The sequence below is a fragment of the Lineus longissimus genome, chromosome 7 (genome assembly GCF_910592395.1).
Source record: "Lineus longissimus chromosome 7, tnLinLong1.2, whole genome shotgun sequence".
NCBI lineage: Eukaryota > Metazoa > Nemertea > Pilidiophora > Heteronemertea > Lineidae > Lineus > Lineus longissimus.
The window spans coordinates 11289379-11310302 of NC_088314.1; the positions used below are offsets into that span (position 1 = coordinate 11289379).

Consider the following 20924-nt stretch of genomic DNA (forward strand, 5'->3'; position numbering starts at 1 on the left):
GAGCAAAGCACATGTGTATGAACACCTGTGCTTTGCTCCCAGAGGCGTTTATAGCAGAAAAGAAAGAACTGAGATCCAACAGGCACATGTGAGCCCACTGGACAAAAGGCTCCACACAATAGGAATTATGACCAATCGTAGACTACCCAGATGGCAGCACAATATACAGACCATTAACCTCATAGGCCTTGTCATACATAATAACTTTCATTAGTTCAACTTTCTGCGCCATTAAAGAAATATTATTGACCTAATGAGGGACTTCATTCACTAAGCAGTTCAAATTTTTCACGAGAGATGTCGCCTACTAGCGGTCCAGTGCGCATTACGTCCGGTTCAGAGCAGACAACATTAAACTCCGACCTTGGGCCTTGGTTGCTTTATTGCCAAATTTATCGACAATACAATGCCGCAAACCTGTTGTTGTGTGAAGGGGTGCCCCAATAGAGGCGGTCATGCGTTCCCCAAAGACAATAAGAAGGCAAAAACTTAGGTAAAGTACCTCAAGTGGGCTGACAAACGAGGTCAGCTATGGAAGCCGACGGCCCATTCAGTTGTTTGCAAGGCCCACTTCAAAGAATCAGACTACAAAGAGAGCACTGTTATAGGTAAGCATATGCCTAGTTACAATTGATTTGACCACTAGAGGTACCACGTAGCTCTGCGAGTGCCATTCAACGGAACCTGTTCATCCACACTCCACAATATTTACATCATCTGATCTGTGGCTGTGGATTCATGCACATGATGCACTGTGTACATCTTATTATAATTGACGGACTCCATTTTGAATGTCTCGGTACCAACTGTAGTTAATAGGTGCTTTACGTGTGTAACAGTGTAGCTATGTGTACAGAAGTTCGGTCAACGATGAAATTTGGGGCTATGTCACGCATCTCCTCCTAAACTATGCACTGCCGTGGGGCAAGAGCGAATTAGGAGTGTTGACTAACTATGTGACCATGTTTTAGGCGAACTTTAAGGCCAGGAAGTTAGGCAGGATTTTCACAAATGCGAACTTTGCAGGATCAATATAAAATAAATCGTCGGGACCCGTTCGAGTGGAGTCATGTGGCTTACTCGGGTAAAACTCGGGTCACTCGGCCATTTTGCTAACTCGGGTCACATGGCCATTTTGCTAAAAGCAAAAGTAAAGAACCCGTTCGAGTGGAGCCAAGAACCCGTTCGAGTGGAGCCAACTCGAGTCAATCGGCCATTTTTTCAAAGAGTACAGTCGGACAATTTTACAGAGCGAACATATTTTCACCCTTGGAGAGATTTCAAATTTGTTAAAGTAAGTAATATGATGCCCAGTCACTCCCACGGACAACGGAGGTTCTCCGTACTTTCATCAACATGATCTTTTACTCCTCGGCAGTATTGTTTTCCATTAACAACGTCCCGACTTCTGGTCACGCATTGGTCAATTGAGCGGATTGAAGGATTTTCCACTCCCTCCCTCTCAGTCATAAGATAAACGTACAAAAACACAAGGTGCACATTTATTAGTCCCACCAATCTTAAATACCATATCTGTATGACATTCCCTGTGAGAATTTTGAACATTCATCAAAGGATGCCCGAGATAACTCGCGATATTAATGTTGTCTCCCAGTTTCACGTGGGAATGTTTACAAGCCAGCTCAGCTGGCGAAAGTTCATACATCCGGGTACTTTCAAAATGGCAGCGCCCATGGTTAACCTGAACTAACGTTAATAAATCGACTTTTCTGCACTGTATAAGGAAGAGTGTCCTATCTAAACACACCAAGTCATAAAATACGATCTCAATTATACATCGGGCCAAGACTTTTTTCACTTTATCACAGTAGAATGCGTTTTTCAACAGCAGAACCTGACCTACGCCAATAACCATACCACAAACCTGTGCATTTATGTCAACACTACACACTCTTAGCAAAGCCACCTGAGTGCTTACCTGCACAACCTCAACTACACTGTGCTGCCAATAACAAGTTGTGCTATGGGTGCTGTCTGCAACTAAAGCATGGTACTGTTTCTGAATGCGAAAAGTCAGGTATTGAGAAATTATATGTTCATATCAGGCAACCACTCTGTATCAATCCATTCTCTACTTTGCAGGCACCACCATGCCCTACTACCAGGTACCACCCCACAATACTGTGATGTCACTCATCCAACACTTGAATCGCCTGCAACATACGATGCAACGAGAGGCCGCCTTTTGCCAGGTAATTGCTACCGAGTTACGTGAAGGCTCCATCACTGCGCTCGACAATCTCGGTCAGATTGCTCAACAGTCTCTCCATCTCGCAGCTAAGAAGTTGGAGCAGTTGCTGCACGCTGGGGCCGACTACGATAAAAAGGACCTATCACAAGCTCAAGTGCTCCTAACAAAACTCACTGACTATATCACAAATGAAATCGGCCTCATTCAGGTGTACCTTGAGACAGGCAATATTGAAGACGCTGTCCAACTCCTTAAGATGCTGCGGCACAATATTGATGGCCGCACAACTTATATCAATAAGTTCTTACAAACAGCAAAATTGCACCTCAGCAATTGGCATCTGCAGCGAAAACGACAGCCGACCAGTACTACCAAATCAACATCCTCTCGACACCCCCTACCAACCACTTCCTCCACGCCAAAAAAAACGTCCATGCCATCGAAACAAGAACCTGTGCCGTCAACATCATCGCAGGACTCCCTTCCCCTCAGCTCAGAAACCATGTTCGACAACGACATGTCGGATGCACTACTCTCTGACATCAGTTTTGACATTAAGCAAGAGGGAACTGAGAGTGAGAAAGAAAACGCTCAGGAGGGAAACAATACAGCATGTGACACTCCGGACGCTCAAGACAAACCAGAACATAACGCCCTTGAAAACCAAGCACCTGTCATCAACGACATCAACAACAACGCCGCAGCCAACAAGGACAATTCTGATCCACAACAGGTCACCGCTGAGGAGGCCCTGGCACTCCTACACGATAAGGAGAAATAATTCTTCATCAATAGTTCTTCTTATAAAGGCAACATTTTCAGTGAGTGCCCTTTGCCCTCCTATTTCAGTGCCTTCACTCCTGTGCCCAAATTAGGCAAAACAAGCAGGAAAAAAACATTTCAGCTTTGCACCTTATAACGTTTAACTGTGCTCCCAATTCCCATGACAAATGAGCCCAAATTGACAATTTCGAAAATATCTCTATGCCCAAATTAAACTAGCAAGATACAAAATACAGCAATGTCTGTGCAACCAAGATGCCCGACTCCCAACTATATACTGCTACAAATATAGTTAACTTAACATGTTCTCTTCCATTACAGTGACAACTTCAACCATGCCAAAGCGAGCAAGACCTCAATCGTTTGGACGCTCTACCCCCACCACAACTAGAAAACAGCAACAACGTTCTCGACAGGCTGCATCACCTCTACCGTCTCCAATATCATCAAGAACCAGGTCACAATCTCTCCTGCCTGCCAGAAGATTTCCCGAACCAGTGGAACCCGTGCTAAACATTGCTGTGCCGAACTCCGAAACTCCAGGACCAAGTCAAATCCGACATCACGTGTCTGCTGCAACGAACACTTATAAAGCTGCCATTATTCATACGCCCGCTTTTGATGAATTACAAGTGCCGAAAACTTTAAGTACTCATTCTTGCGGTTTGATCCAAGCAAACATTTGTGAATTTTGTGCAGCATATCTCTGGAAATCAGAACGTCAATCTATGTGCTGCCAACATGGCAAAGTCAACCTTACCCCCCCCCCGCCGCCTCCGCCACAACTGGTTCAAACATACTACCTCGAGAATGAACAATTTCTATCTAACATCAGAACATACAATAATGCATTAACTCTTGCATCTACTGGTTGCACTGAAGTAAGGGCCCCTGGTTTCAGCCCAACTGTGAAAATTCAAGGCAAAATGTACCATCGCATTGGCTCCCTACTACCGCAGCCCTCTACTCCACCTAAGTACGCCCAAATTTTTTTCTACGACTCTGATAATGAATTACAAACTCGCATGCAGCAGACTAATGTTTTAAACCAAACCACCATTCAAATTGCCTTCATGACATCAACTCCTACATTACATCATTCAAAGCCGCAATAGAAATCACTCGCAACGCCAACATTCAGATCCTACTACATGCAGACGAAAACCACAAACCAAGCACTGAACACTGTCGTCGCTACAACTTGCCACTGACATCAGAAGTCTCAGCACTCATCCCAGGAGAAATCGGTGAAAACCTAGACATCATCCTCCACTGTCGAAACGGCCCATGTAAAGCGAATTAACACACTTCACAGGTCATATGATCCCCTTCACTATGTCTTACTCTTTCCCTACGGTACTGATGGTTGGCAGCTGTCTCTAAAAAAAAACAGACAATAGGACCTTAACTGCCTTAGACCACTACAGCTTCAACCTCCAAATTCGTCACAACAACTTCAACATCATCATGCGCAGCCGTCGCCTCATGCAACAATACGCCGTCGACCAATGGGCTAAGATAGAACTTTCTAGATTGCAGTGGGTTAGCAGAAACCAAAAATCTATCCGGGCAGAGAAATACGCAGGTCTATTTGATGCTGTTCACTCAGGCGACACTGTCCCCCCTGGACGCAAGATCATCCTTCCACCAACCATTTATGGAAGCCCCAGGTTCTACTCAGAGGCTTTTCAAGACGCCATGGCCATCGTTCGCAAGCTGGGCAAGCCAGACTACTTCATTACATTTACCACCAATCCGAAATGGCCAGAAATCCAAGATGCATTACACCCCGGAGAAAAACCGCAAGACAGACCAGACCTTGCCGCAAGAGTATTCAAGCTCAAATCAGATTCATTGATCAACGACATTACCAAGCAACAAGTGCTTGGCAAAGTCTCCGCCTACACCATCACCATAGAATGGCAGAAACGTGGACTGACACACGCACATATCTTGCTCATCATGAATGAAGACTCCAAACCCCGAACACCCGAGATCATTGACCAGGTAGTATCAGCAGAACTTCCGAATAAGAATGCCAACCCAAAACTCTATCAGATCATCACCTCCAACAACATTCATGGCCCCTGTGGCAGCATTAACCTGAACAGTCCATGTATGGATGGGACCGGCATGGAGAGGAAGTGCACCAAAAACTTCCCAAAACCATTTGCAGCTCACACAGTCGTGCCCGAAGACAGCTACCCCACCTACCGCCGTCGCTCACCACAACAGGGAGGCCTCACCCACGCCATGACAGTTTGCAGAAATGACTTTATATGCGATAACTCCTTCATTGTACCCTACAATCCACTACTATCACTTCGATATTCTGCCCACATCAATATTGAAGTCGTCCACTCAGTCCAAGCGGTCAAATACTTATACAAGTATATCACAAAAGGCCAAGACAGAATTGTCTTTTCCCTTACAGCAGATGGGACACCAGTTGCAGTACTAGATGAAGTTGAGAACTACCTAAATGCGCGATACATCTCAGCCAGCGAAGCCCTATGGAAAATCTACAGTTTCCCAATCCACCACAAGTACCCACCCGTTGAAAAACTACCATGCCACCTACCTGATCAGCAAACTGTCGTTTTCGAAGCCGAGGAAGCAGCCGCTACAGTTGATAAAGGTCCCCCCACCACCAAGCTCATCACATTCTTCGCTACAAACACCAACGACATCGCCGCACGCGACATCTTATACCCAGACTTCCCACGTCACTTTACCTGGAATGCCCGTCAAAAACAATGGCAACGTCGCAAACGAGGTCAAAAACTCACCAACTCCCAACACTTCCAGACAGACACTGTTGGCCGCATTCCAAATATCTCCCTCAGTCCACATCAATCAGAACTATATCACCTAAGAACACTGCTTCACCATAGATCAGGGCCACAGTCATATGCCGAATTACGTACTGTTAACGGAATAGAATGCGCCACATTCCAAGAGGCCTGCCTTCATCTTGGATTAATCACAGACAACAAAGAAATTCACCGAGCCATGACTGAAGCCAGCACCATTCAGTTCGGAAATCAACTCAGAAACTTCTTCACTACTCTTCTCATGTACTGCCGACCCGCTGACCCCAACGAATTTTGGATACAATGGAAACAAGAACTGTGTCGTGATTACATGCACCGAGACAAAGCAGTTACTCCCACTAACCACCATGAGAATGAAGTCCTCATTCACATTCAAGGCATCCTACAGAGAGAAAATTTAGACCTAGCCACCGATTTCAACCTCCCGCTTCCTGACACCAGCCTTATCAACACACCAACCACCACACGAGTGATAAGAGAAGAAACCAGCTTCGACACAATGCTCCTCCAAGAATCTGCTCCGCAGCTTATCAACACCCTCAACCCAGAACAGAGACAAGTGTTTGACTTAATCATGACCTCAGTCAATAACAACGACAGCAAGCTATTTTGCTTAAATGCAAGTGGCGGGACAGGCAAAACATATCTCATCAACGTCCTACTAACCGCCATACGCGTACAACAAAACATAGCTCTTGCAACAGCCTTATCAGGCATTGCTGCCACTCTCCTCAACAATGGCCGCACCCTCCATTCTCGCTGTAAAATCCCCATCAACCTCAATGAACACTCCACCTGCAACATCTCCAACAAAGATGCAACAGCTGACCTCCTCAGACTTGCCAAAATACTCATCATTGATGAAGTCTCCATGGGGCACAAGTACATCTTCGAATGCCTGGACCGCACCCTCCAAGACATCCGTCAAGACCAACATCTCTTCGGAGGCCTGACTATACTCTTCGCCAGAGACTGGAGACAAATATTGCCTGTAGTACCCCACGGCAGCAGACCACAGATTGTAGAAGCAACACTGAAGAAGTCTTACCTCTGGTCCAGCATTCAAACACTCCAACTCACATGCAACATGCGCACCATCTCGGCAGACACCACAGACTTCGCCCAATACCTCACAAACATTGGCAATGGCTCTGACACATCGTACCCAAATATTGGGCCACACACCATCAAGGTCCCTGAACAGTTCACACACAACATAGCATCACTCTCCGACCTGTGCAACTTCGTCTTCACCGACTTACCTGACCACTTCACACAGGCATACTGGTTGTCTTCAAGGGCAGTTATTGCTCCAACAAATAAGGCAGTGCAAGAAATCAACACGTTCATCATTGACAAATTTCCGGGCTCCCCAGTAGAATACAAGAGCTGTGACACCATCCTAGAAAACGAACATGAGTACCCATTGGAATTCATTAACCGCTTGAATCCACCTGGCCTCCCACCACACAAACTCACCTTGAAAATAACCTGCTGTATAATGCTCCTGCGCAATTTCGATCCTCTCAACGGACACTGCAATGGCACACGCTACACAATAACAGGCCTCCATCAACACATCATTGAAGCAGTCATTGCCACAGGAACACATGCCGGCAAAAGACTATTCATCCCATTCATATCGAATACGAATCACTAATGAGCGAGATATCACACTTTCTAGGTTTTCACTTTTTGCCCCCTGGTGTCCAAGTCGAGAAACAGATCAGACCAAAATTCAGTGTCAGAGGTAACCTGATCTAGGGGGTCTTGTGTACAAAGTTTCAAGCCCATAGCCCTAGCAGTTACGAAACGTGCCACAGTTACGCTCAAACGGCCAATTTACACCATTTGACCTCTATGACCTTGAAAAATAGGTCAAATCGAAAACCTCTATATGTAATGTATCCTGGCTGGGAGTACCTACCATAAAAATTTCATCAAAAACAAAGTTTAAGTGAGGTATCACACTATTTATGTTTTCAGTTTTGGCCCCCTGGTGGCCAAGTCAAGAATCAGACCGGACCGAAATTCAGTGTCAAAGGTCATCTGACCTAGGGAGTCATGCATACATGTATAAACATTTTGAGTCCATAGTCCTACATTTAAGAAACGTGCCACTGTTTTTGAAATAGGATACGACGGACGACGACGACGGACACTGCGGTGTTGTATGGACTTTTTTGGTGAGGCAAAAAAAATGCATCGGAGGCATTTGGATGTGAATGTCACGTGATCATAAGGTTTATTGCACTACATGTAGCTGTAACATTGCTTTTAAGTTGCTAAATATCTATTCATCTGAAAAGCCAAGATCTCAATGAGCCGAAAAACTATGATATTGCTCAGTGGTCATTGGATGTCAGACTTCATCTCTTGTAGTCATGATCATACCCAAAGGATCCAAGATGATGGGAAAGTGCCAAATTCCACAGCATATACCATCACCTGCCTTTGTTTAATACAATAACAACCTGGTACAGTATATGCATTGCTTGAAAAGGTTAAAAGCATCAAAGGCATTTTCAACATGTTCATAAGGGTGGTTCATAAAGTAGCACCACACAGAAGGATGAGGCATTCGTGATGATGTAGCCTATAGCACAAGGTCCACCTGATACAATCTGTGCTCATCCAGAAAAAAATCTGGAGGAACATCCATGGAACTGATTCCGTGGGGACACTTCCCCAGCTCAGTATCAACAAGTCAGCCTACAAAAGTAGTGGTATGGGATGACACCAAATGCAATTAGAGAGAAGTTTCCCAGATGGAACCTGAAGTCCATCAGCCTTTTGTGTCTACCATGGGGGCAAACCAACGAAGGTCTTACAGTACGGACAAGTGGACGCATTCAACATTCAATTTTTTTCTGTGAAAAGATTTGCATTTACAACTTTGAATAAAGGATAAAGGCTGGACATATTTTAGGAGTTAGACCAAGCAGTGTGATAGGCCTTTTAATTTTTTACATTCAAATCAAACATCAACATTTTGTGACACTTTTTGGCAATGCAAAGAAATAATAACCACAAACCGATGACAAGAATCTAGTCTAGACATCTTACCTGGTGTGTTGAGCGGATGATCGACTTATACCATTGATTTCAGATGATTTTATTCCTTCTAATTTATGCTTCAAGCCCAACAAAAAAATGGCTAACGTCTACATCCAAACTTGCACAAGACAATATTTAAATTTCAGGCACTTGAATTCATCAATCGCCGCCTTCTTGGATGTTGGCACCCTGAGATTCAGTTTTTTTTATAGTCCTACGTCATCTACTACGTCATCAGTCTGCAATCTAGGCCATATTATATCCTCATCTGCTAAAACTCAGCCTCGTTGCTAAAACTCAGCCTCGTTTTGGTACCAATGCATGATAGTGCATTGGTACTGCAATGTACTACCTGTCTGATAGAGAGTAGCCAAATGATTATGTGCCACTTAAAGTGTCCCCTGTGACCATACAGTTACCCACATCTGTTTTAATCTTGCTGATATTGGAGAATAGGTTACTCACTGACTGTTTATAATGTTTATCCTCAAACATATTATCCTATTTAGCTCCAGTAGACAGATTAATAATCCTAAATAATCCTGAAGGGTGTGGCTGCCCTTTTTGGGCGTGTTCTGGGAGGCTTAAAGAGCCTTGAGGGTGAAAAATCCACTAGGCCTCTCTCTTGATATCTTGACTAATGGTATGCAAAATGTTGATTTCATATCTCAACTGGTCTCTGCTATATTATTGGTTATAGTCATGAGGGGCAGGGTTCTAAAATGCCAATCAACAGAAAAAAGCTGTTGTCTTAGCGTGGTCTCAGCCAATTAGCTCAGTATCTATGCACATTTTGGCACATAATGATGCCTTCTTTCAGATGCAAGCGGTCTGATGGCTTGAAATTAAAATAGTTCTGAGAAATCTTCAAATAAACAGTGTCTTGATAGATGGGGTCAAACATGCTGAGAGACACATGTTGGGTGCCATGTTCTGTGAGGCTTAGAGTTCAAGACAGATGATGTATGATATCCATGGGTACATAATGTCCTAACGTATCAAAATATAGTCATCTTAAACTGAAATATACCACACATGATGTAAAATCAGTACTTTGTTGGTGCTCATTTTGCAAATCAGAGTTAAAAATCCAGGACATGACCTACTTCCTTGATGCACATTCTGTATACCCTGCACTAGTATGCATGTGTCAGTTGGTGTAGTGGTTGCTATGGCTAGGGCATTTTCACCATTAGTTAAGTTAGTTCATTGTAGAGTTTGAAGTAACTAGTACATCTATACTATAATGCGCGTTGTGGCCGCTATTTAGGAGGTAATTTTTGTTTCAAAATTGGGCCTTGGAAATGCGTCGAATTCTTGCAACCTTTGGCTTCGTAGGTCTGGATCATACGTAAGAGTGTCACTGAGGGTGTCATACGTCGAATATCTTCGTGGTTTTAGAATAAATAACAACTTTTCAGAGAACACGTCGACTGGAGAGCTCCGCTCATTCTCAAAAGCATACACAAACTTCACGCATATTCTCCCTGCCACATCAGTATTAGCTTCCAGCACGTATGTAGTGCTATACAACCTGGTCCATGGTGCAGGGTATTAGCAGGGAGATTAATGATAAGCCTGTGTTCTATTTTAGTTCTATTCGAGAAACACTGACCTGAGTGATAAGGCAAATTCTGCAGAGTGGCCTACCGGAACATGCAGTCAGGGTATCAATAAACAGTTATGCCAGGATGGACAAAATATGTACAGTGGCCAGCGCTTGCTCTTTGATTTATTCTTTACTGACTGATGTTGTCAGTTTGAATTGCGTTCTGCATCTCTCCATGCGCCTGGCTTTGGTCCGACAGTGGCATTGTGTACGGGAGTGGGTAGGTGATATGCCTAATATGTGAGGGCCTTATTTGGAACAGGACCTGCTGTCACTGGTCTCAATGCATTGTGCAAAATAGCGTACTCCAATCAATCTATTGGGGGTTGCATGTAGATAGCAGCAATAAGTCCCTTAATGCAGTTAATTTCGTGTTTAACCTTTATTAAAACTTCAGTAACGTTGGAAATTTAATGTGCTCGATCATCGTGCCCATTTAACTAATGTATATTACATTTCAACTTTGCCCGCTCCATGGGTATATGCTAGTATACCTAATTGATAATATATCCCAAATGTCCACTTAGATTAGTTAGCATAGCTCCATAGGTTTATAATATTCATGAAATTTTTTATCTTTCACCCATGGGTGGATGGAGCCCATGTGGTCAACATGAGCTAGTAGCTAGTTAGTTGTCCACCATACAACATGCTTGGGGTTGTTTCTTTTGGATTGCTATCCAGTCAATCACGGATGCCTCTCCATCATGGAATGGCTATATTGAGCATGTCCTAATTAGAGTCTGGCCTGCTTGCAGCAGATATGCCACTCAGCGTAAACCAAACCGAGGCCATCAGATTACGCGGGAACTGATATCAATTACATATTCCTGGTCAGGATCGTAGACTGACTGTAAGGAATGAAATCGCCACCTCTTGTGTCAAGATTGGCATACATGCAGCTTCAGGTCCAATCAGGAGAGCAGAATATGACTACGCAACTATGACGTCAAAGTGAGTTTTTTTAAGAATTCGTAATTTTCTGGGCCAATAACACCCTCTAAAGGAAAATATTTAACTAATTCATATTTTTCCCTGAAAATTTTTTATTTCAGCTAAATTTTAGACCATAATTGAACTCTATTTTTCCTCGAGTAAGCGAGATAAGGGCCGATGTTTAGCCAGGAGGGGATTGGTTTGATAGAGAATTCTGGCAGTTTGGTTAGGGAATATTTGAAAGAGTTTAGAGTTGGTTTCGCACGTATAGAAAGGTCGAGAGCATTCCAGTCGCGGATTGTAGAAGGGAAGAAGCTTGAGTAGAGACTATTAGTGCGGCAAAAGAAAGGTGTTATACTGTTGTTTGCAGCTAAACGTGTGTTATGGTAGTGACTATCGACGGTTAGTTCTGGGATGAGGTCTTTGAGGTAGGTTGGTGCAAGTCCGTTTAAAATTTTGTAGAACATCACGTGGCGGTGGAACTTCCTGCGCTTTTCGAGTGGTAGAAGGCCAGATTCTCTGTAAAGGTCGCGGTGGTGAGAGCTGATTGTTTATCATGTTATACATCGCATTGCATTGATTTGAGTTTTTTTCCAGTTTTGCTGCTAAGTTCTGGGGGAGTCCGTCCCATACAACGTCTGCGTATTCGAGCTTGCTTCTGACAAATGTCTTGTAGAGCGTTAGTAAAGTTTGTATATCCGTTTTGTATTTGATGTTTTGTAGTATGCCAAGTCTGCGGTTTGCGGTCGTAACTATTGACTGGATATGGTCGTCCCAGGTTCCTTTGTCGTTGAAAGTTAATCCGAGGTGCTTGTGTGACTTGGCTTGATCAGTTGCGACGTTGTTGAGATGACAGTGGATAACAGAGGGTTGTCTCCGCCTGCTCGTAATCAGATACAGCGTTTTTGTTGCGTTGTAGTTGATTGCCCATGCGTAAAGATTGTTTATATCCTGCTGGATTTCGGGCGTGCATGCTATGAGGTTTCGTGATGCGAATGCGTTTGAAGTGTCGTCGGCAAACAGTCTCGTTCTGCTGTTTGTTTCCTCCGTGACATCGTTTATGTAGATCAGGAACATCAGTGGGCCTAGAATAGATCTTTGGGGGACGCCAGCGTTGACTCGAAGCCATTCTGAGGATTTCCCGTTGATTACTACCTGTTGTTGCCTGTCTTGGAGGTAGCTCTTGAACCATGATAGCAGGTTTCCTCTGATGCCAAACTGGTAAAGTTTCGATGCGATGCCTTTATGAGAAGTCTTGTCAAAAGCTTTGGAAATGTCACAGGATAGTGAGAAAACTTCCTTCTGTTCATCGAGGTCCATTAGTATTTGATGGTTTATTTCGAGGAGTTGGGTAACTTCAGAGTGGTTAGCCAGGAATCCAGATTGGTTCTTCGAGATCAGCAAACAGACATGGTTGTAGACATTTCTGTGGACAATTTTTTCGAAAAGTTTTCCTATGACACTGAGGAGGGAAATGGGTCTGTAGTTTATCGTTTTAGATTTATCGTGCCTGTCACCTTTCTTGAATATGGGGGTAATGTTTGCTTTTTTCCATGTTTCTGGGAATATGTTTTCATTCAGAGATCTGTTGAAAAGGATGTGGAGCGGTTTCATCAATTGGAGCTTCAATGAATGAACTATGCGAGGGCTGATGCCGTCTGGGCCGATGGCCTTGTTAGTGTCCATGATGGCGATTTGATATCCTGTTCTGTGATTTTGATGTCGTTGAGCTTGTTGTTGGTGAGGTTTGGGAGTTCTTCTTGGGCGGGTATGTTGGTCTCATCTACGTTGCAGATTTTGGCAAAGTGAGCGTTGAGGATGTTGGCCTTGGTTGTAGGGTCGTCTACGGACAAGCCATTGACATTTAGTGAAGGAGTTGTGTTGTCTTTGCTTGAACTGCAGATGCTTTTGGCGAGTTTCCACCAGTCTTTATCCTATCTTCCATTCTTCAATTTGTCCGTTATCGAAGAAAGGTGGGAATCCTTTGCCTTCTTGATCAGTGAGATAACGTGGTTGCGTCGTTTTTTGAAGATATCATAATCGATGTTAGAACCGGATTTCTTTGCTTTTCCAAAGAGCTTGTTTCTTTCGTTAATTTTTATTTTCATCCTGGTTAAGAAACATGCTACATGTACAGTATACAGGTCAAATCAAATCAGTACAACATGCGATGTATCCTTGCTTGGAGTACCTACCATAAACTTTTTATGTTTTTAGTTTTGGCCCCCTGGTGGACAAGTCGAGAATCAGATCAGCCCGAAATTCGGTGTCGGAGGTTATTTCCCGACGGCCAGATTTGAAGTGGCTAGGTCCAAGAAATTATAATTTCCCCAAATGGCCAATTTACAGTACATTTGACCTCTGTGACCTTGAAAAGTAGGTCAAATCAAAAAAGACCCGGGTGACACATTGAATGGTTAAGAAGTTAAGGAATAATCACATTTTTAAGGTTTTTGGATTTTGCCCCCTGGTATCAAGTGGTGAATCATATTGGACCGAACTTCAGTCCCTGAGATCACCTGACTAAGGGGTACATGTGTGCCAAATTTTGGATCAATAGTCATTGCAGTTTAGAAACGTGCCCCAGTTACATCCTAACGGCCAATTTACGCCATTTGGCCTGTGACCTTGAAAAGTAGGTCAAATCAAAAACCCGTACGACATGTGATGTAGCCTTGCTAGGAGTACCTACCATAAAATGTTTATTTAAAACGGATCATTAACAAGAGACATATCACACTTTTTATGTTTTCAGTTTTGGCCCCCTGGTGGCCAAGTTATGAACCAGACCGACCGAAATTCAATGTCAGAGTACCTCTGACTTAGGGGGTCATGTGTACAAAATTTCAATTTCATAGCACTGGGGGTTAAGAAACATGCCACAGGATACGACGGACAACGGACACAGGGCTATCGTATAGACTCCCCTAACGGTGAGCCAATAAGCAAGATAATACACTTTTTCCCTTTTTTAGTTTTGGTTCCTGGTGGCCTAGTCGAAGAATCTGATCGAACCGAAATATGTTGTCACAGGTTATGACGTAACAAGAGGCCCAAGGGCCTGGCGCTCAGCTGAGTTAATATCATTAATATCTTCCCGGTGTTTAGTTCATTATGCATGAAAATGGCATGCTCCATGGTATTTGATGTTACAAAGGGCTCTATAGTTGAAGTACAACATTAAATTGCAGCTTTAAAGGTATCCTTTTGCGTTCACTACGGTACCAATGTTTTTGGTTGACATAATTATGCCACTGTTCATTCCTCAATCCTGACCATAATTCGGGTGAAATCATCGTATGAAAATATTTACCGAAACATGAAGTTTATGCCATGAATGAGGATACTCATTGTCATAGCCTCGTTTACAAGTACGAAGTATTTTCCCGCGAATATTCAAAACTGCTTGGCTCCTTGCCAGTTAAATAACATGTGACTATACACAAAATAGAAAACTTTGATGGAAATTGTAAATCATTTTTTTATCTATCAGGGGAAACAAGCTGATGATGATCAAATAAATCATTCATGAGAAATCGTTTTGTTGCTGAAGCTTGCATGACGAAGTTAATGCTAAACCTTTTCTTGTGCTCTACTGCGCCACCGTAGTTTTCTATTTAGACCAGCGATGACGTCATTTCTGGAGATTCCCTACATTGTCCAATGAGCGCTTTTTAAAATGTGCCATATGGTATTGTACAGTATGCAATGTATTTTTTCAGCGCTGCCAGTTGCCGAACAGAATGCCGTAGCTCCCTCAATTTCCAATCAATTTTTATGGGAGTGACATTATTGTATTGCTTAGAATGTCTACTTTTTACTCATGAAAGAATCGTAGAACTAAAACTTAATAGGCGAACAGAATCATGCCGATTCACTGCACATACTGTGGGAATTCTCCACTTCAAAATACATCGGCGATGTCATCGCGAACAGAGCATGCACTTCCGATATCGTTTTCACAGAAATGTGGCCAAATTTTCAAGAACAAATTTCTGAAAGTAGTCCCTAAAGACCTTATGACTACCACTGAAACGAACTAGTGATAATATCGCCTACCAGACTACTTTTTAGGCAGAAAATTGGGTACTTGAGTGTCATTGAGCTCCAAGATTATTGCACATAGCGTAAACAACATGCCGCCATTTTGTCTCCGCTTCGGTATTTCGTAGGCCGCTTATAATGCACCTTCTCAATTAAATCCAACATAATAATAAGGCCTTACATCGTTGATTGAATAGGAACACCACACAAAACACAATAAAGTGGGGGTACAATCGATTACGAAGCTGAAGTGAACAGTGATTTATTCCTGGAGCTACTGCTTTTGTTGTGTAGCTGCCATGTTTTGAGAACTGGCAAATAGGAGACTTCATTGATGGCCGACGTCATCGGGCGGGAATTTGAATCGGCAGAAATAATTAAAAGGCAGGTAGCGCCCTCTCCTGTTAAAATTTTGAACATTTTCTCAATAAAATAGATTTTCAAGAATTTTATCTTAATATTAGAGCATATTTCGACTAATTCTGCTGCTCCTAGGCCGATATAGGCCAGTTTCCTTCATGCACTCTCGCTCGCAGGAAGTAGGTCGAATGGCGACAAATTTTGTTTTGAAAGTAGAGTTTGACAAGAAGTATCCAGAAATGCAAAATTGAAGTCTCTAGGTCTTACGGTTACAAAATGTGCACCATGGGTTTAACGGATGGACGGATGGATGGATGGATGGATGGATGGATGGATGGACAGACGGACGCCACTGAACAACTTATTTGACAAGCTCGGCTGACTTAGTCAGCTGAGCTAAAAAGTGTTTTATACCAAATTTCAAGTTCATAGCTGTAGCGGTTAAGAAATGTGCCATGGTTACACTCAACAGCCAATTTACGCCATATGACCTTCATGACCTTGAAAATTTGATCAAATCAAGTTTGGTATCAACTGTCAGCACATGGTGGCACTGGCCGAAAAATGGCTGCCACAGCGAAAGGGTAAAGTCATGATGTGATGCGAAAACCTTGGTGGTCAAAATGCCGATGGTAGAGACTGCGAACAACCTAGTTATTATCTTAAAACTTTCCTCAAAATAATCTCAAAACTTTTGATCCACACTTACCAAGTCTATTCTTGAATAGACTCTATCACAATCCTTCAGTGGGCAAAAGAAAGGCCGCTGCTTTGTGTGAGTCCGCATGTGAGAAGTCAGATGAGTCGCAATTCCAAATTCCTTGCCACAAAGTGCACATGCAAATGGCTCCATACCACAGTGGCGGTATTTCCTTTGGTGATAATGCAAGGAGGACTTTGTTTTGAAGGACTGGCTGCATGCTGGGCAAGTAAATAACCCTGGCTTTCCTGGGTTGACAGCAACGTCCGCCGGTACTGATGTGAAAGACACCTCTTCCTTGTGCTCCACATCACTGGTTGGCTCCAACTTCACCAGTACGTCATTCATGTTTCTGCTTTTTTAGTCTTGGACATCGAACGAGTCATAGATACCGATTACTGGAATGAAATAAAACAACTCCAGGTAAATATGCAATAAATAAAAATGGAAGAACATCTCTTTGAACCAGTGCAAGATGTTTTCGTAGGCCAAGAACAGCTTAGGTGGCACAAAAAAGACAGGCATGATGGTGCAGGCCATCACATTTGGTCCCCAACTTTACATATGTAGGAGGCAATTTTATTACTGCTGGTGTTGGAAGAAACTTAAATATGATCATCCTGACATAATGAGTATCATATACCCCTCAAGTTCACTAGTTATGTCTAAGGTTGTGACAGTAGGTACATCTTACATTACTAGTAGTGATGGTTCCTTGGACTGTGATAACCCAGCAAGATGCATGCATGACTGCAACCCATGCCATCTGGACGTTTGAAGTGTAGCATGTGACAAACCAGTTGATGCATGGTCACAACCTAGGGGCAACCAGTAAATGCAGTCTTCATTGATTTTAACATCAATTCCTTCCTTCGGTTGTGACGAACCAGTCCAGTAGAGAGGTACATGGTCACAACATATGGCATAGGGAAAACAAGTATGCAAGGTCAGGACCATGTCCAAGCAGTCAATTGATAGTCAGCATGATAGAGTAAAAACAGATGCAGGTCTGCTTACCCCTAGATGGCTAAAAATGAAATGTCCTGGGGACATTGTGCTCACCTGGGAATCATTAGGTTGCAGATGAAATGACATAAGGAGGTTAAATTGACTTTTAGATATGACAAAATGTGGCACTGTCAATGACACTTTTAGAGTTTGACCTCTGTAAACTTGATAAACTAGGTCACAATTGACCTGAATTGTGTCAACTGGTGCCTCAATATAAAATTTGAAGAATCTCAGACAAATAGTAGCGAAATATATCAACTTCAGTGGAATTTTAGAGTTTGACCTTTCTGACCTTCAAGTGTAGCATCAGGTCAAGGTCAAAATGTTATACGCTCTATGTCAATCCTGATCACATCGATCAATGATGCACCTTTGAGGATTACACAGTGAAGGTTTATTGATATAACTGACATTGAGTTTTATGACCTGACCTACTTACACCTGAAAAGAAGAGCCTAGAACAATTAATGACGAAACGTGCTACCTTCCCTGAAAATTTAGAGTTTGACCTTTGTGACCTTCAAAAGTAAGTCGAATCAAAAACCTGTAATATTATGTCATGTAGTCTTATCAGAAGTACTGACAGTAAAAAATACATTGTTCAAGCTATCAGCGTTCATGAGATATTGATATAAAATAAGGTTTTCAAAGATGGCCGCCTGGAGCCCAGAAAGTAGCTCAAATGGTGATGATTTTTTTTTGTGTCAAGTCATGTTTTCATAAGACATACTCACACCAAGTTTCAACTTTCTAGACTCAATAGTGAGCAAATGTGCCCCTAGTATTGTTGACTGACCGACGAACGGACGCACGACAGACAAGACGTGATGAGATAAGCTCACCCATGTGAGCTAAAAAGTGTATTTTTCCAAAAATATGTGTAGTCTCTGAAATTATTTGTGTAATATTGCTAATAAATGTGTAGTGCCTATATGCTATAAAATCTCATTCTCTGCAGGATTTACTGGACTGCAAAGTCAAGTTACCCCAAGGTATTATGGATCTGGGTCATTGCAGACAACTGAGACTGCTCTCTGCCCATTAGTAACGTGTATAGGACTGGGAATCACTCTAGTTTCTGACGACTGTTATCGGCCTTTTTTTTATGTGTCTTGGCGGATCAATTGCTGCCATTTTGCAGCTCGCTACGAAATCGCAATTCACTGAAAACCTAGTTGTCTGCCGAAATGAGATATCCATTGAGATTTCCATCGTGATTTCGTTGATCACACAGAGTGCCGCAAGCAAGACTATCGAGATACGGGTTAAGCTATCTATAACCAGACGTCGCCACGAGTACTGTGAGCACAGTTTCTTGGTTTCATCATGCCGGGAAAGGGCGGCAGATGTTTTTAACAGGGGTTTACATTTTCTTTTGCGAATTTGGGCTGAAAAAAAGTTGTCAGATATACAACAATTTAAAGTTGAACTGCATGAACAAAAACAGAAGCATCCATGTTTTAAAAAAAGACCACTGCGAGGTGCAAACATCCGAAACACCCTTCAGAAGTCTGCCAGAAACATGATTGTACATGGCAAACAGTGGCGCTGCCGTCAGTCTGTAGCAGAACACCGGAAGTGCTGGATCATGTGTGTAAGTACATGTACAAATGCACGTAAGCCATGTTCAAGCATGCAGGCGGCCTACAATGTACATGCATGTACGTTCGTGTGTCCTGATGATAACCTGAAGAAAACAAACGATACAATTACAAGTTAGAACAAGCCCTACGGCGATAATGGCTCACTGTGAGAAATGATTGCTATAATGTTGTCAACAGGGACTGGACCAATTGGTTCACTTACTGAATCCAAGATGGCGGACCACCAGACTAAAATGCGAGTACTAATTGAAGAGCTTAGAAGTATAATCAGGCTAAGGCACATTTTAAACCCTATATTTGGAGAAAAATGCAAAAATATGAAAAAAATCTTCACATTCCCTGGAAACACGCAAGTGATGATTTCTAGATATCGCTGAATCATTAAGAGGCACAGATTATAAGCGCGCAGCAGAAAAGCCGAAAGCGAAAAGGCTTTTCTGCGAAGCGCTACTATGGTTAACGTGCATACGATGTCATCCAATGTAAACAATGTTTCTCAAGTCCATGGATTCGTTTCAAATGGCTTAAATTTGACTTAAAATGGCCGCCAGAAGAGATAAACGCGCGAAAGTAGTAACTCGACAATTCTGAGCTCCGAGAGAGAACCACACGATTATTCTCACTGTTTTTTAATCAAACTTCAATTTCTGGGGGGTTACCCCCCGACATATGTGTTTTGATTTTTGATACTTTAGTGATAATATCCAAAAGTTGCTTAAAATGGATTTAATCCCGAAATAATGAAGCAAAAGACGGGCAGGCGTTTCGAGAAAAAAATTTTATTTTGAGATTTCAATAAACCTTTTGAACGAATTCCACACGGGCCTTGGTGGGATCCGAAGACACCTCAAGGAGGAATGTATGTTTTTATGGGGTACCATTGGTTTTGGAGATCTTCTGTTTTTTTCTAAAGAATAATCAATATTCGCTAGCAGGCTTTTTATGCTCCCAGGTATGAAGAGGGTTCTATGTTCCTCAGGTTCTTTGTTCATCAGTCTGGTGTTCCTCAAGAGTCAAGTGTCTTCAAGTCTCTTGGCCAGCAAAAACCCTTTCCAACCAATTTTTTATGCATTAACCATTCGGCAATATGTTGGTGGGGGAAAAACCTGATCCCTAGATCCCTGACCCCTTGAATTGGTTGCCCAGGTACGACCACAAGCAATTGTCTCAAGGAAGCCACCAGTACGACCACTAGGGCGTCTTGCCAATATCATGCCAGTGAAAAGGAAGGGTAATGATGGTTGAGGGTTGCAGTTAGGGTACCATCAAAGGAGTACCTCTTCCTCGCTCTGGGTTAAACGTGTCAAAGGACTGCACCATCATGAAGATTTGGGGGTTCCACCCGAGCGCCCCAGGGTAAGCAGCTCGGAAGGACTTATTGAGAGGCCAATAGGGGGTTTGAGGGGCCTTCCCCCCAATGCACTGGCTAAAACATGTCAGAAGGACGGGGGTTGGGGGGGGGGGGGCTCTCCATGGCGACAGTTGCGCGAGTTCAATAGAGCTTGCACTTTACATTAGAATCTGCCAGAGTCCCAGACTAAGATAGTCTGGACACCTTTCGGGGGGGGGACATTTTCCATTTCTTTGCCGGCTATTATGACGATGGAGTTGAGTTACTGCTAATGCGATACACGGAGAAAACTGTCTATCAAAACAAAAAATTGGCGGAAGGAACTATAGCAGGGTCCCAACCAGGGGGTTTGGGGGGTTTCCCCCCAACCTAAAGGCACTGCGCGCTTACTAGGGCACTGCACTGATAATATTATGTGTTGAA

General features: G+C 43.0%; 1 protein-coding gene across 5 annotated transcripts in view; it reads right to left on the bottom strand.

Annotated features, from left to right (window-relative positions):
• Positions 1 to 20924, bottom strand: part of LOC135491404 (replication initiator 1-like) — a 109330-nt gene that overhangs the window by 77915 nt on the left and 10491 nt on the right. For 4 of the 5 annotated variants that reach the window (XM_064777255.1, XM_064777256.1, XM_064777250.1 and 1 more), the window contains exon 2: positions 16545 to 16933. In XM_064777255.1, the coding sequence (XP_064633325.1) occupies positions 16545 to 16883 (339 nt within the window). In that variant the 5' untranslated portion in view covers positions 16884 to 16933. Of the gene's footprint in view, positions 1 to 7091; positions 7232 to 16544; positions 16934 to 20924 lie in introns of those variants that run through there. The other variant, XM_064777253.1, reaches the window with a different exon arrangement.